The sequence below is a fragment of the Haemorhous mexicanus genome, chromosome 5, assembly GCF_027477595.1.
Source record: "Haemorhous mexicanus isolate bHaeMex1 chromosome 5, bHaeMex1.pri, whole genome shotgun sequence".
In the NCBI taxonomy this organism is placed as follows: Eukaryota; Metazoa; Chordata; class Aves; order Passeriformes; family Fringillidae; genus Haemorhous; species Haemorhous mexicanus.
The window spans coordinates 38,797,167-38,814,443 of NC_082345.1; the positions used below are offsets into that span (position 1 = coordinate 38,797,167).

The 17,277-nt window shown below is 38.6% G+C and overlaps 1 protein-coding gene across 12 annotated transcripts in view; it reads left to right on the forward strand.

The window, feature by feature from the left end:
- OSBPL8 (oxysterol binding protein like 8) overlaps nucleotides 1-17,277 on the forward strand; it is an 83,861-nt gene that overhangs the window by 32,312 nt on the left and 34,272 nt on the right. For 3 of the 12 annotated variants that reach the window (XM_059846879.1, XM_059846880.1, XM_059846881.1), the window contains exons 3-4: nucleotides 2,081-2,117; nucleotides 5,841-5,975. In XM_059846879.1, coding sequence (XP_059702862.1) covers nucleotides 2,081-2,117; nucleotides 5,841-5,975 — 172 coding nt within the window. Of the gene's footprint in view, nucleotides 1-2,080; nucleotides 2,118-4,967; nucleotides 5,134-5,840; nucleotides 5,976-16,772; nucleotides 16,930-17,277 lie in introns of those variants that run through there. The other 9 variants (XM_059846885.1, XM_059846890.1, XM_059846887.1 and 6 more) reach the window with 9 other exon arrangements.

Sequence of the window (17,277 nt, forward strand, 5' to 3'; positions counted from 1 at the left end):
TATAAACAGAATGTCAGTTGGAGAAGATAGAGGACAGAATTAGACAGGCTTGTGTTTCAGCCTCTGGCATAGGAGCTGTTTGTACCAGTTCATAGGATTAACCATGCAATGCTAAAATATTTACATGAAAAGCCCCTGCATTGCCATCTCGGGTGACAGGCTGCCCTGCTCTCTGGTGTCACGTTGTATCATGGCCAGGGCTGCTTGCAGGGCAGGCAGTGAGACGGGACCTGCTGCGCTGCCTTTTCCCTCTTGTTTCCTGCACACGTGAGTAATGCACTGTGAGTGGGCATCTGGCTGAGCTCAGGTACCTCTGATCTTGTGTCTGTTCATGGTGTATTTTACCAGTTCCATTCTCTTGCTGTCCAACTCCCCGTGACCACTAAAGCAGCTCAGTGCTGAGTAGCTGTGCTCCCAGTCCTTCAGTCAGTTGCTAGATCTCTGTATAGTTGCAGGCTTCTTGTTCTCTTGTCAGCCACTGGTCTCTTGAATCTAAAATCAGCATAGGGTAGGACAGCTCCAGTCTGAACATACACTGTCTCCTAGTCGCAGTATGTTATCTGTACATTAAGAATAAACGCTTTGCCTTGAAAGCCATTGAATTCTTGAATACATTTCATGTTCTACTACTCAAACCTGTCTGATAAGTTCATGGGTTTCACTCTTTGACCTGAGTTTAGTCTCTGGCAGGAATAGGAGGTTATTTGCCAAGTGTGCTTGTATTTTATTTCAGTTTTTCCCGATCAGTCAAGTCCTGTTCCAGAAAGTGCAGAATTGTGAAAGAAGGGTTCCCTCACCTTTCCAATGATGTGTACTGCAATTGCTGTATATTCATTGCAGAACTTCACATTTGCACATTGCACTGTCAATTTACAATTCAACACCCTTAGGCAGATGTGAGGGATAAAAAAAAAAAAAAAAAAATCAGTGTTCTGAGGTCAGGAGTGCTAGACAAGATTGCTGCTTGCAAAGATTTTGATTATGATCTTTCTTTTTTACATTTCCTGCTGTTAAGTCCTGATTAGAGAGGCAAGATTGGATCCTCTTTAAAGCAGAGCAAGGATTTCACTGCTTTATGGAACACAGATTTTTTATTTGGGATATAGAAGATATGTCATGTTTGGATTTATTTTTAGGGAGGAAATGTTCATGCTGATCAGTATTCTTGTTTTTTCCTTTTCTATTATTCACAGATTTCAAATGCAGTAAATCCTTAAAGACATAAGTGGAATTTGCCTTTTATCTGTACATGGCTGAGTACAGTGGGATCTTAGCCTTGACTGTGGTCTTTGTTAGCAAGGATTTTAAAAATATTCCAGATCAAATATCAGAAAGGCTTACAGGATATTACTGTGTAGTTACCCTCCTTTAGTGCCTATATTTGATGGATGCAGTGGGAGAGAAATTCTGTGTGACTTGGTCCTATGGAAATACTCAGATATAAAATATCCCTTAAATTTAAAACTCCACGGCTTGTCTTGTATCTTAAGCAATTTCAAATGTTACTTGTGTTTGTAGATGAGCTGAATCTGTGGCTTCTAAGTTTGTGTTTGTATGCAAAAGCAGTTAGGCTTGGATCTAGCATTAGTAGGTGCTTGCACATTACTTTTGGCTTTAAAGTATTTTTTCCTTCCAAAACACTTTTCTGAAAGTGGAGTGGTTTTGGAAACATTTTGTGTTATTTCAGCTTTCTTCAGCACTTCAGTCTTTTGAAACCTCTCCAGCTTAAAGTTTCTTTAAAAATGCAGTGTATCAAGTCATACGAGCACTAAATTGCTGCTGGAGAGATTCCACTCAGAAGAAGTGGCTGAGGCAGTTGCTGTTTACTAATGATGGCTTCTAATAATGGCTTTTCTATAGGCATATTTGTCAGATTTGTTGCCTCAACTTTTCTGAACTGCGGAGTCTCTTGAGGTCTTGCCTTTGGCATTGAGGTGCATGTTGTATTTTAGTTATGAACTAACACTGTTTTCATTGTCCTTCTTTCCCGCTGCTGCTGCTGCTTTTTGTGCACTTGCTTCTTCCTGGCCTGGATTTTTATGTTTGCTGTTCTTCATTCCTCAATTGTATGTGTACACAGCATCATGGTGAGAACAGAGACTCTCCTGGACTATCAAGTAAGTGACTCCTCTCTCCTACATTATGTTTACACATATGTTCGTAGTTAGCACATATCTTTACATATAGTTGCTGGGATAAATAGGTTTTCTTCTGTATCATACTTGAGAAGTTGAAGTGTGATGAAAACTTGCTGTTGGAAAAGTATTTTGCCTGGAATACCACTCATCCAAAAGTTTCCCTACCATAGCTTTTATTTTTTTAGTGGGAAAAGTTTATTCTTCACCTCTCCCAGTCATGGCCAGGAAAAAAAATATTTTATATTGTTTATCTGGAAGGGAAAAAAAAGCTATTTTTATCAGTTTGAAATGAAACTTTCAAATGCTATTGTAGTACAGATAGTAAAGATATGAAAATAACGGTTCAGAAAAAGGTTTTATTTTTGAGGGTGTCGATTTCTAGTGCTAAGGGTGGTTCCCTTAATTTCAATAATTTTACATATTCAGAATTGAACAGGTGTGTATATATACTATAATTCTTCAGGATTGGATCTGGTGAGGTGCTAGGGAAAACTTCAGATGTGTGTATGTGCTTACATGCAGCCAAAGACTTATTGGTGCCATTGGTTTGTGAGCATTAGTATGATAGTATGATTGGCAGAGTAATTTTGCCTGGGATTAAGAGTTTGTATATGTGGGAAAAGGAATGGTGCAGGTACAAATTGTTTCTTTTTTCTATGAGAAATCTGTGCAGAAGCTGTGGTTTTAGCTGATATACCTTATTACAGACATTAAAAAACAGTGTTGAATTGAATTGTAATAAACATTTTCCCGTATATTATGTCCTTGTGCTATTTTCAGTGGTGTAGGCACTTTCACAGGCTCTTTATAGAAACAGAAGTGAGAATCTGACTCTCCAGATTTTTTTTCATAGCTTTACCTGAAATAAATTCAGGGGCTGTAAAGACCCCAATTTATATTTCTTCTAAGGTATGACTTGTACTGACAAACTTTTGTATTAGTAATTTGATGACCAGTATGATGAACACGAACAAAGTATGTCTTCTCAACTCTCAACAGTTCTGTTGGTATTGAAATGTGACCTCTAAAGAGTCACAAGGAGGCTTTGATATTTACTATTTGTTGTTTCTTCTCTAAAATGATGCCTTGTCCTCTCCCTCACCTCAGAGCAAATGTCTGAACATTAGGATGAGGCATTTTGCAAGAGGGGGGACAACATCCTCCTAGTGGCTGCTATGGTGTGAATAAATAGTTATGTTCTTAACTGATTTATTTCCATTTCTTTAGTACTTTTATACTTCTTTGTTTAAAAAGGAGATTTTAAAACTCTCCTGCCAATCATTCTTCAGCTTTTTAGATGGGATTTCTCAAAAACCCACTTGGTTTAAGAAGTTCTCCTTGAATACCTGGGCATATGAAGTACTTGCCATATGGTATTCTATATTAGGTGATACATAAACTCTGTTTGGTAGGAAAAGAGCCTTTCTGACAGCTCTAGGAGTTGTTGCAGGACCTAATTGACTCCTAATGAAGGAATATGAATTTTACAGTGAGCTTGAAGCTTGTAGTCCCATCAGTGTGACTGAGTCCCCACTGCTGAATGTAGCTCATGCTTTAGTAACACTCATGTGCAGAGCTTGCTTATGCTGCGGGTTACTGGCAACTTCTGCCTGAGAAATTACTGCATTGTGACAGCTTTAAGAAACCTTTGGAATTCCCAAAGCTTAAAAAAGAGTTAGCAGTGCTGCATGGTGCCTATTCACAAACAATCCTTCTGCACAGGTAACTCAGGAGAGGGTTGCTAGTGCAGTTCCTGCTGTGGAGCCCACGCTGTCACCTGCTGCAGTGGCATAGGGGCTGGTGGGGGCACCTGCAGAGCACAGTAGGCTGAGAAATCCCATCCCTGAAGAAGCTGAGTGGCCAGTGGCTTGTCAAAAGGAGTTTTCAGCTAGTTGGGTGAAAGCTGGTCTTCCTTCAGTGCACTGGACACCTTAAATCTTTAAAACAAGTATAGCTCACTCTCCTTGCAGTGACCCATTTTGTGCAAACCTGTGAAGCAGCTGTTTTCTTACCCCCTTTTATTTTCACATACAAGACCTTCTGCGGTATGGTCTCTTCTCAAGACTTCAGCAAGTGCTTTTGTCCCCCTTTCCCTTATTTGTAGTTGCAGAACAATAAACAGCTAGTTTGATATAAAAGGAAGAGCAAAATCAGACACTGCTTTGAAATTCAGCTTCTGGCACTGATGATGGACTTGAATTCTGAACTGGTAAAATGAGCTTGTTGCCTCCCTTGTCCATTTCCTCACATATTTTTCCTCAGCAGAAGTTCACATAGAGAATAGTTTGTCTGGAGCAGAGCTTTAGATGGCTTGTCTGATGTAGAAAAATAATACAGGTGGGTGTACTGCAGTCCTTGCATTCTTCGTAGAATCATTTAGGATGGAAAACACATTTAAGAATCATCAAGTCCTGCTGTTAACCCAGCATTTCCAAGTCTACCACTAAAGCATGTCCCCAAGTGCCACAGTTTACACATTGTTTAAATACCTCTGGGTTTGGTGACACTTCCCCGGGCAGCCTCTTCCAATGCTTGAGAAGCCTTGTGGTGAAGAAATGTTTTCTAATATCCAATGTAAACCTCTCATGCCACAACTTGAGGCTGTTTCCTCTTGTCCTGTCACCTGTTACGTGGGAGAAGCCACCTTTCAGGTAGTGGTAGAGAGCAGTGAAGTCTACCCTGAATCCCCTTTTCTCCAGGCTAAACAACCCCAGCTCCCTCAGCCATCCTCCTCAGACTTGTGCTCTGGACCCTTCACTATCTTCCTTGCCCTTCTCTGGACACTCAGGCACCTTTTTATTTTTTCATACAGCTTTGTGTTCATTCCAGGTTTTGCTGCAAAATGTTTCCACTACTGTAATAAGAGTAGTGATAAAGCTAAGAAGGCCTTTGTACTTTGCAGAGTCCATCCAGAGACTAGAACTTGTTTGGTTTGACTCAAATCTTCTGCTGAACTTTTAAGGAAAGCTTGGGAACTCTTAAAATCATCTGTGTTGTAAGTTCCAGTCTTTTCTTTAGTAAATATTGCTTGTTTCCCTCTTTGAACACGTTGTCAGTATATCTGTTTTCACACAACAGGTGTTACAGAGTCATTCTTTGACTATGAAAAAGGTACAGTTTTGTTGTCTGCAGCTTAACAAAATGTTCAGAAACTATAAAACAGGATGGCTGGCCAGGTGGTCCTAGATAGGTAGGAAGACACCAGACAAGTCTTTCAGACTGATGAGGTTCAAGGAGAGTAACTCTTCTGATTTAGGCCTTTGCCTTGACAGAATTTGTACCTGATTTGTACTGTTATGACTTGTTTCTTGTGATGTGTATACAGACACTGATCTTAGCTTTTTGGAATGTTGGTACAGCTTGATCTGGCAAGCTGTTTCACGGGTTGGCTGAGTTGAGGCTAGTTAAATGAAAAGCTATCTCAAAGTGGCAAAGAAAAGAAGTATTTCAGAAGATAGGAAACAGCTTAATGCTGTATCTTTATTGAGTATCAGCCTTTCCAACCTCATGCTAATTTTTGTTTTCATCTTTCTGCCATCCTCTCCAAAGCAAATATCTGGTTTGAAAACCTCAGTTTGTAGAATGAAATGTTTTGCAGCAGAACAGTTGAATACCAGTTTCATAAACAGCAGTGAAGTTCTTAATAGAAATCTATGCACATGCACATAACATCTTTGAATGAGCATCCATTTTGTATTTCAGCAGTGGTAACAAACAGTGATGACCTGCCTGTAACTCCAGGAAAAATGAACCAGCACCAGGGGAAAGAAGGCTATTTTACTCCAACCAAAGAGTTGCTTCAACCATGTCTCAGTCCAGGAAGTGCCCATAGTCATGGTAAGACAAAGTTATTCTTTACAGAGGTTTTAAAGAACTTAAATTCTAACATTAGTTATATGTTCCAAATACTGGTTCAAAATCATTGCCTTTTATAATAAACAGGTAAGGAAGAAAGCATGTTGAAAATTTGTATGTAATTATTTGTATCTTTGTGTTAATCTGAAATAGGAAAAAATGCATTTCGTGATGCAGTAGTTTATTAAGGCATGCTATGATTTGTTTGATGGGAGAGCAGTTCACATGATAAATGAGTGTTTGTGTAGTCCTGTAAAACCCACAGTAACGTTCTTTTCTCAGTATTCAAGTTATGTCTTTATGCAGCAGTGTTATGATGTGCCATAAGTGGAACTTTTGTGGAAAAATGCATCAAATTACTTCAATAATAAAGAAGTAATTCAGTTACTTCTACTGAGAGATCCTTCTCTTTAAAAAAAGAAAAAAAAAAAAGAAAAGTCTTGACACTATTTTTTGCCAGCTTTCAAGAGGTCCCCCTGCCTTGCTAAACCTGTTGGAAACAAATTCTGTGGATCCATGAGAACTGACTGGATGGAAAGTGAAACTCATTAGTAGACCTGACATGCTGATAGACTATTCAAGAAACAAAAAAACCAAGCAATAGTTGGTCTCCTTGTGCTTATTTGCATTTGAAACTACTTGCATTTGTTGTTCAGGAAATCATTGGACATCTTTCTTGGGGTGTGTGAAGTTCTTAGTGAAAACTTCAGGCTTTAAAAATTAATATTCTCTTCCCTTTTACTGTTGGCAGCCATGATAGTCATCCATGCTTCCTTTAGTTTTTTTCATGAATAGTGTTCCTGACATGGTTTTATATTTTTAACTGGTTTTGGTATGAGTCTCCCTAACTGCCATAGCTTTGTCAAAGTAATGATACTAGTGTTTCAGAGTAAGAAAGGCAGTGTCTTAGGTAACTTTGAATCATATTCCTGTTGTCCCATTCAGTTCTATTAGACAAGAAAAAAACTTTGAAACAAAGACAGTTGTTACTGTGCTGAATCTGGTAGTATTTTAGTGTATTTTAAAATTATTCTGGTAGTATTTTTGGTACTACACACAGCTAGCTCGGATATATTTTCTAATGCCTGGTGTTATTGCACTGGAACAGGACTTGATGTCTTCTGGCTTGTGTCAAGCTTAGTCTTGAAATATTTTCTGTATAATATAAATAAAACTTGTTTGTAATTTTTATTATGTTGAAAGAACTTTTTAGTTATTTTCTTTCTGTACTGTGTTGTATCCTTTATTAGACCATTGCTAGTGTTAAGTGTATTTGAATATTCTAATAAACTCTTCCTTTTAATATTGATGTTCCCACTAATTTATAAAGTCAAACTGTAGTGTTTCTTCAGGACTTTCACTCATAGAAAAATGATTAAAATGGGCTCAAAAAACACTTGATTGTCCTACATTAAGCTCCTTGCAGATATTGAGTTTTGTCTCCAGATCTTTTCTTTTTTCTGAATATTTCAGGGCTTATATAAGTGAATTTAAGCCAATTAAATGTATTTGTGCCTGTTTTAGCATCAGTCATTACTGACTTAGTTTTCCAGGAGCACTACTGGATATAAGGCTGTACTTTAATGAGACAAGAAATTTGTCTTGTATTCAGTTTTAGTAGAGAAATTGCACAACGTGGGCTAGGCTTCAGCAACCCACAGTTACTGTCTTGTAGCCTGTCTACAGCTTGGGAGCTGATTTTTTTTGAGTGGGTTGACCAACATTTAAAAATCAGGTGAATATTTGATGGCAGTTATTCCTATGGCAATATTACAGTGCTGGCAAAAATGTGAGCTTATTACATTGGAGAAAGAGAGATGTAGTGGAAGCCTGAAAAATATGAAGTAGAACAGAGCTTAATATGATGGAGAGAGGCTGTTGTAACTGAAATCCAGTTAACCAAGGTCTTTACAATGTGCCTGTGGTACAGTATAATGAGATAGGAAATGTTTAGATACAGAATTTGAAGGCATTTACAAGGAACTAAATGGAAATACTTTTAGTCACTGACAGCTGAAGTCATCCTTAGGAGATGAGTAATGGAAATAAACTATTCAGTATCATGCTAGGCACAGAATTACAGAGAATCAAAACAGAAAAATGTATGATACCATCTACAAAGAACTGATTAAATATATATAAGGGAGAACTGTGACACAGGATTTTGCTGCTGGGCAGTTGGATGTTGTGCAGTGCTATTTGGCCACTTTTACCTGGGCTGTTTCCTGCTGCCTGAATAAAAAGCACCTGTGTTGCAAGGCTGCTTAGGCATAGAACCTGTAGCTCAAAACCAGGTGAGTTGGAATGAAACCAAGCCTGTGATGGGGCAGTCTCTGGAACAACCAGCACTAACTTTGGTGTTAATGGGGAAACCACCATGGCTGTCCAGCAGCTGTCTAGGGACAGACATGCTCAGTGACTATTGTTTGGAAAATCTACTGTAACATGCTTAATTTGTGTCATCTGCTTGTGTTTAAGTAAGATCCTAATGACAAGAATTACAAATATGGTTAAAACTATACGAGTCCTAATGCAAGGGAAGGGAGGTGAACATTTAACATCAGTTTGAGCCACTCGCCTCTTATTTGGAACAAAGAGAACCATGTAATATGTTAATGTAAAGTTATAAGTGGTATGTATTTTATAATTTTAGGTGCTGCTGTGTGTAAGTACTTTGTTTTCATTTCTGACCACAGCTCTGGATTTCAGAAAGCTTCTATTTTCCTGTACTTGGTTTCTTAGTTTAAGACATGTCTTCCTCCTCCCTCACTCCTGTTGCTCTTGTGAGATGGAGCTTAGTATGTTGTCTGAGACAGATTGGGATCCTCTTGGAGTCCAATACAGATTTATTTTATAAATGTAGGGTACAATTTGATCTGGCAGCATTGTCTAGTGGTTGTTCAGCAAAAGTCTATTTAAAATGTCACTGTTCTATGTAATATTTGCACTGTTTTACAAAATATTTTCAAGATCCTTGAAGTTAAACTGTCCTTTATTCTGAGGCTGAAGTAGCTTACCTGTGGGTTACAAACTGGCATGTGTAGGTGTGGAGGTCACACTCACTTCCATAGGACACTTTAGCAAGGTTGTTTGATGGAAATGTATCAAAATAAGGGATGGTGGAGATTTTTTCTGGTTTTACTGGGAAAAAAAAAAAAAAGATTTTAACTTTTTTATATAGAAAGTTTAGCATTTTAGAGCCCAAACCCTAACTCACCCATGTATAGCATTGATCCTGAGATGGGCTTTTAACTTTAATTTTTGTGGATTTAATTTATTCCTGCCTTGTCCTTCAAGTAGTTAACTAGAGTGTCAGAATAGCCTAATCCTGATCATAATGCTACAACTAATGTGTCTTAAACAGACTAAATAATTATACTATGTTTTTTTTCTCAATATTTTATTTAGACTTGTCAGACTTGGAGTAGGATCTAAAGAATTCAGTAGCCTTTTGATGGAAACTGTAATGATCTTGGGGAGTTAACTTTACCTGTGAAGCTTTGCTTATGTTTATGTGGGATGGTGTCTTTAGGCCCCAGTGGGCAGCATGGCCTTTCCAACTCACCAAGACCATATTTTTTGAAGTGTAGTCACATAGATGTTAGTACTGCTAAATCATCTCTCAGTTCTAGCAGCTGACACACAGGTAGTATGGTGCTAATTTAGCTCATATTCCATGTTTGCATTCAGTGGTTAGAAATATTATTAACTATTAATGAAAAAAACAACGAAACTTTTATCGAACTTGCTTTTGGAATGTTTCCTTTTTTAACCTAGCATGTGGCCAAAAGGAATAATTGACAAAATTCTTTTGTTGCAGTTGGAAAATTAACATTGAAAACATCAAGTACAAGACTGCATTTTCAAAAGTTTTAGAGCAGAACTCTGCTTGCTGATGTCATCTTTTTTTGTCAAATTATCCTTGGTAAAGCGAATTCTTGTAAATCTTATTAACTCAAGCATACTGATTTATTTCTTTGATAAAATGAATTAATTCAGAAATAGCGATCACATAAAATTTATTTAAAAAGTCAGCAGTCTCCTTATAAATTATTAATAATATTTTTAACTTAGCAATATTTTCTTAAAACATATTTCAAACATTTATGAAGGCATCACAGATGCTTAAATAGCAATACTTGTGGTAAATAGAGAAATCTAGTTAAGATAGTATTATTAAAAATTCTGTAATAGAATGCTTGAAAATGTCGGACTTTTCTGTATTTTTCCTGTCTTTATTTAAAACATCAGGGAGATGCAGATGAGGTGAAAATGTGTCCTTGTGGGATGTGTGTGTCCAGAAGGAGCCTGACAGGAGATAAGAAACAGGATCTGCCTTTCTTTTCCAGCAGAGCAGTAGTAGTTGTTGATGAAATTTGATTAAGCAATGCAATTAAAAGTATATTGTGTTACATGACTGAGAAACAGAAGTGGTTTAGGTGCAGGGAGGAGGGTTGACAGTGAAACAAAATTACATCTCCTAGTGATGATGATGATGATCACCATGAACTGGAAGGAAGTGAAGGTGGTTTTGGGGAAGAGTGCAGGCATTTTTGGCTGTGCTGAACTTGTATTTTAAACAACTCCAGAGGAAAAGTTTAAAGGATAAAGGATATGCTAGTGCTAGGATTCTAATCCACAGGGTGCTGCATTTTTGGAGAGAATAGGAATTTAACTATTTTTGTATGTGAGAAGGTGGAAAGCGAAGAACAGGCATTTTCAAGGAGTAGGTCCTAAAGAATAGTTGTTAGCTGTTGAAGGGATGAGATGCCTTTGGAGCCTTAATGACCCAGAAAATATCAAACTCAGATGTTACTGCCTGCCCTGGAGATACAGCAATGCATCTCCTCTTAACCAGCTGTCAGTGGAAGACAAGTTACTGTGGACCATTAGAAGGAAAGATGCAGCACTGTGACAGTGAACTCACAGCCTTTTTTTGAAGTATTAGCAGCTCTACCTGAGACAGTCACTTGGCTGTGGTGCTCTGGGCACATTTCTGCCAAAGGTTCTTTCATATGGATGCATGAGGCTGAAGCCACAGCAGTGGGGAACTGCCTTGGAGCTGGGGCTGCCCATAGTTACAGCAGATGGATGCATTGAGCACAGCTGAGATTGTAACTCCACTGGGAGTTGATCACTGCTAAAATGTCAGTTTGGGCTGGTATTTTTTTTTCAGCTAGTGCTTTCAGTGTGTTAGCAATCCTTTTTGATAAGAGTATTTGGCCTGCAGATGGCAAAATCCTGCCAATCCATCTGGTTCCAAACCAAGCTGTTTCCTGGATAGACGGGCTATATTTTGTATTTAATAGTGATTTCTGGTTTTCTTTTCACCTTTCCTATGTGTTTACTTTCTACATGTAGGCAGACTTAGTCATGGAGTGACTTCAAGCAGTCTCTTTCCTCCCTTCACTGTGTCTGTTCTTTGAATAAAGAAGCTAAGAATGGCTAAATAACTTACTATCTTGATACAGTAAGAAAAATTTGCTAAGCATGTCATCCTTTCTACTTCACTTCATCTTCCCGTAACTGTCTCATTGTCTCAGTGCTAAGGAAGAACTGTTAAAGTTCTACTTGAGGCTCTCCAAAAAGCTTTTTTCTTAATACTTCAATATTAACAGTAAGTGTTGCTTCTGAAGTAAGGCACCTTCTCTGCAGAGTAAATGCATTTAATGTCTTAGAAATATGTTAAGATTTTGCTTTCTCCTGCCACATAAGAATTCTTTCTAAAACCTTGCAAACCCTCATGCTTGGAGACTCTTAGTCTTTCTTGTTTTATTAGGAGGCATTTTAATTTGTCTTGCCTTGCTTTTCATGATGAGGAAGTATTTTGTAATCAGCAGTGTGTGGGAGCCATGGGCACTGGTTGTTCTTTAGGTGGCACTGGATTAATGCCTGTTAATCCTGCTGCAGGGTCCTGAGCCTAGGGACACAGGTAGTCACTTCTCAGTTTTTCAACAGAGTGTGGAAGTGAGGCCCCAGTTCCACAAAACTGTATAACCTATTTGGAGTAGCTTTAGTGATGCTGGTCTTAAATGGGATGTGAGTGAGGCACTGGTCACGGTAGGAGGAAGGAGCTTGAGCCCAAAATAATCTGATCTTAGTCTGTGTTATAAAACTGAATGTCCTGTAAAATGTTTTAAGTTCTGCTGTGTGTGGTTAGTCTCCTGAATACATGATCTTGACCTCCTGCTTTCTTACTGCCATGCGTACTCTGGCACATTCCTCTCTGCAAGTCATTGTGTTTATTAGAACTTGCCATTTCTGAAATGCTACTCCACCCAGTATTTGTGGCTTGGGTAAATTGCATATTCTGCTTTCTGTGTGGGTTATAGCTTTATGAAAGTGTGGTACTGGGTTTAAAAGGCACAGCAGTGATTGATGTGAAACATCTCGAGCAAGTTCTCTTTCTTCATGTCAGTCTCTGCAGGACTGGCCTACTTGAACCTGAGCTGTGACTTTGAGAATTTCGTAAGGGTTGAGATGACAATGTTGAAAGCTGAGCAGTGAGCAAAGCTATTTACTCTGTGTGGGAGGAGCTGAGCAGGCTGTCAGCAAGCGACGAGGTGCAGCCATGTACAGTTGCCAGCAGTGCATGGGGAGTCTTGATGGTTGTTGGTCACCACTCTCAGGCTTGCCTCTGGAATTACTCCTCAGCTCAACTGCACTGGACTTGGAAATACCAGAGAACAGAAGAGTATTTGGTGAAAGAAATTTACCTCTCTGAACTACTCTCCAACTTGTAGCCTCATGGTTTAGGTATAATTTTTTTCTGAATCAAATATCAGTGCAGAAGGCAAGTATATCTTTAATACCCTTTTTAATAAATAGGAAAAAAAACACTTTTACTTCAAATCCACATGTGAAAATCAGTTGTTGGATAAAACCTTCGTAGGTATGATTGTCTACCTGTTCTTTTTCTGTTCTACCTGTTTCTTTTTCTGTTTTCTGCATGCTACAAAATAATTCTCTACTGCATGTAGAGAATTATTTATGACCTTTTCATGGACTGGGGGAAGTATTCTACTGGAAAAGGTAGTAATGTTGAAATGTCAGGGCGAATTACTGTCAAAACTGCAGGGCAAGTCTGAAAAGCTTCTGCTTTCCTCTACTACACCAAGCTTTCCTTCCTCTTTCTTTTCTCTCTAGCTTTCACAGAGTTTGGTTTTAAGAAGATTTTAGCTTTTCCTTGGGTACCTATAAGGGGAAAAGGATTTGTTGTTTTTTTTTTTTTTACTTTGCATCACTATCCATAGTCTTACTAGTTACTGTATTACTGCATCAATATTAGTTTTTAGAATGTGTTAGTTATTCTAAACTTCTAAAATCTCTATAAAAAGGATTACTATAGTGAAAATTTCTTATTTGGATAGTCCAGATAGATTTGATTTGAGTTCAATTTCTTTGAATTCATGCCTCTACAATTCAGAGAGATCTTTTTTGTTAAGACTGTTTTTTTCAGCTGTAAATATTTTTCCATTGGAGAAATGTTTTAAAACTAAACCCAGACTTTGTCAAAAGTGTTCACAAGTTGTCAGAACTCCACATATCTTCTATTTGACTTTGTTTTGTACAATGAGATTTTACATTTTGCTCCAGGCAATATCCTGGAAGAATGTTTTAAGCAAGGGATTAGGATTGGTTTTTCAGCCAGCATTTACTATTTACTGTTGAAGTCCTGATTCAATATCTGATGGGAGAAATGCATTCTGTCCTTTAGAAAAATATATGCATTAAAAAAGTTTTGCTCCTCTAAAGAGACTGACTGAGAATGGATTCTTGGGCTCCCCCCTGCCCTCCTGCCCCAAGATACATGAACTAAATATTTCAGTCATGTAGGGATTTTTGTGTTCTTACTGATACAGGTGTTTTATAAAACAGAGAAACCGGAAACTTTTTTTCTGTTTCAGTGGCATACTTAGTCTAGTGTCTCCTATGGTGACTTAAACTTTTATTATGAAAAAGCTCATGTATTAATGCATAGATACACTGTGTCATGCACTTAATACCTTTAAGCTAAAGTGCAGATACCTCCCTGTTTATGCAGGCTTTTCTGCCATGTCTTTCTGCAGTTGGCTGTAGTTCTATTTGTGAGTATCTGAAACTGTGTAAACTTCTAAGCTGTGTATGAGAGTGCATTTTCTAAGTATATCAATTCTTAACACATTCAAAACTAATATCAGAAGGATAGAAAGCTGCCTGGAACGTCAGTCTAAGATCACAAAGTCTGATTTGATCAGTAGATGGACCTATTCTGTCTGAATTTATTTTCAGGAAGGAGAGAGGAAGAAAAAGCATTTATGGGATTTTTTGGTCTTTGCAGGGGGAGGGGTGAGGAGATGAAGGAGGAAGCTTAAATTAGATTTTTTCCTTTCCTCCTCGGGTGTAGTGGTGAGACAGAGTCATATTTTGGTAAAAGACTCAGAGCGTGCCTCTCCTTTGTTGCTGTTGAGTTAAAGCAGAAGGTGCTTAGAATACCTGGATAACAGCTTCCTTGACTGGAGACCGTCTCAGAGAGGGGAAATGTAACATTAGCTGTATTGAAATTCTTAATTTTATCTACCCAAAGAATTCAGTTTCAGTTCTAAATGGAGAAAAGGGCATAGGAAGGAGAAAGAGGTATTTTAATCTGTTCTTGTTTACAGTTTGACTACATGAGCAGTGTCAAGGGACCTGAGAGTTCATGGAGAGAAGTAAGGGAAAGGCCTTCAGGATTATGTTGTTTCCTGAAGCCCCTGGAAATGCAGCTGCTCCTTAGGAACGTGAGCAGAAGGTGGCAGAGAAGACCCAGCTGTGAACCAAGCTGGTGGGCTGGCAGGTAGGGCCCAGGGCTGGAGGCAGATGCAGATGGTGCAGGTGTCTGATGGAGGAGCCTCCCCCTTCGATCTGGGTGAGCCATTCCAGAACGAGAGAGACATGGACATGGCTGGATACCGGTGTCAGCAGAGTGCTCTGGGCTGGGTCACAGCCCTGACTCTGAAAGAGGAGATAACAGCCCCATTAACTGGGCATGGTAGGTCTGTAATGAGAGGATACAGTTCCTGCTCTGTGTAAGAGGAGTTCTGCTGCAGCTTTCTCTTGATTTTAATTAGGAAAAAAAAAAGAAAATGCGTGTTATGAATAGATTTGTACCAAGGTATTTGCTCTGTTTTGTAGTTAGGACAGATTTGGAGAAGTGATATAGAGCTGTGTTTATTAAAACAAAAGAAAACCAAAACAAAACCAAACAGGAGGAAAGCTTGTGTTCTCCCTCCTTGCATTTCCTCATTGCCCCTCCACTCCACTCCTTTAGGTTTTTAGCTGCTTTTTCTGGTCCTTCTGGGATATCTGGACAAGGATTGTTTCAGCTGAAGGAAGAGTGAGACACAGGATTGGATAAATGGAGACAGGCCTGAATACATGATGCTTATGCAGTTTTTCCTATTCCCTGTGCTGTGCTTAAGTGAATCATGTTTTTCATATAGTATATAATGATTTCTATTGATGGCTCTCTGTGCCTCATCTTTGCTTTTTCTGATACCTCTTTTTATCTTGTCATATATTGGGAAGTTAACTACACTTCTTTGTATAAGGCCATAGAGTAAACAGTATTATTTGAGGGTTAATCATGTTCATGCTGCTATTGATTTAATTTATGGCATGTGATTCACTTTGTAAGAAAAGAAGAGTATGGAATAAGGTAAGAATTCAGGTTCTTATTTTCAAGGCAGATCTTGGTGTCCTATTGTCCTGTTTTTTAGTAGAGAAGCTTTCACAAACCTGTTTTTTTTCAGAAGTAAAGATTCATGGGGAAAATGGGACCAGCAGAGAAACATCAAATGGGAAGGAAGTTCCACATTTGCCAGAGGGTGCCTGTGCACACTAGTCCTTGCAGCAAAGAGGCTGCTGATGTGACGAGCAGTGGATGGAGGTGGTTAGGGAGAGATTATTTGACTTCGTTATGGTAGCTGCCAGCAGGAGTTTTCATCAGCAGATTTCTAGTCTTGAATCACAGTTTACTGGACTCTTTTTTGTGTTTAAAATTTAAGCTGGCCCATTTAAGTGTTTTATTCATTGAATAAAATATTTGGGGCATTAATAATAAAAAGCCTTTTTTGTGGCAATTATTTAGCGCAGCTCTTCCATGAGTCAGGCTGGTTTGTTTATAAAAACATGGGAGAGTTTTAAGACAAAAAAGCAATTGCCTCACCTTTTAAAGAAAAATAAGAAATGAAGATGTAGAGGCCATAGCAATCAGTTGGCAAAAACTAGTTAGGTGAGTGCCTGAACAGGAAAGCTCAACTTGGCTGCATAATGCAAACGATTGACTCCCTTTTCTGATTCCCATAGCATACCACAGTATCAAACAGGGAAGCCACAAAGCTCATGAGTTGTCCTTTGTGCAGTATAAATTTGGGGCATGAAAGACTAACAGGAACTCCATTTAAGGAATCCTTAAAACATAAATACCATTTTTGTGTACTTAGAAATGAGTAGGACTAAAACTGAGATTTAAAAAATAAGGTATGGTGTGTTTCCCAGAAAAAAGGATCTGAAGCAAAGCCATTCCACTTTAAGCATCCTAAGAGCTTTGATGAGAGGAGTATAGCATTGCTTGGCTTGCTGCTGATTTGGCAGCCTCTGTCTCTTCACTGCATTTTTCATGTGCGCCCTTCGTTTGTTTCTTTTTTTTCCTCTTTTGTATCTTACTCATCAGAATGTGAGGTAAAAGGCTGCTACTGCAACACTCTTGCTCCAAGCAGCTTATGCTAACCAGCTTTCACAGAGAACATAATCCTTACACAAACACCTTAACTCATGAAGGAAGAAGGTCCAGTGCGACGTAGGTTTTCTTCATGTGCTGGGATTTCATCTGTGTTTTCTCCAAGAGCTGATGGCCGAAAGCTCGTCCGGAACGCTTCATTTGGCGCATATAACGAGCTCTCTCCTGCTTTACCAGGTTTGTTTTGGTCTTGCATTTCTTAAAATGTACAGAAGCTAATCTAATTTCTACCTCAAATGTTCATGCTTGAATGAAAGTAATGTACTGAGATGTGGGTAGAAATCAGAAAGAGTATTGTGTGTATGCATTTCGATAACAGCTCTTTGTAGTGGCAAGATTTGCAGACAGGGAAAAGAGTAAGTTAGCTTTCACAGTGCCACAAATCTCACTTTAAAATGCATTGCTGTATTTGAGACTGACTGGAATGTTTGTTTTGGTTGTTTGGGCTTTTAGGACTGAGGTTCTGTGATGTGGTTTATAAATGCTGTTCTTTCTTGTACTTTCCACTGCCTCCCCCACCTCCCC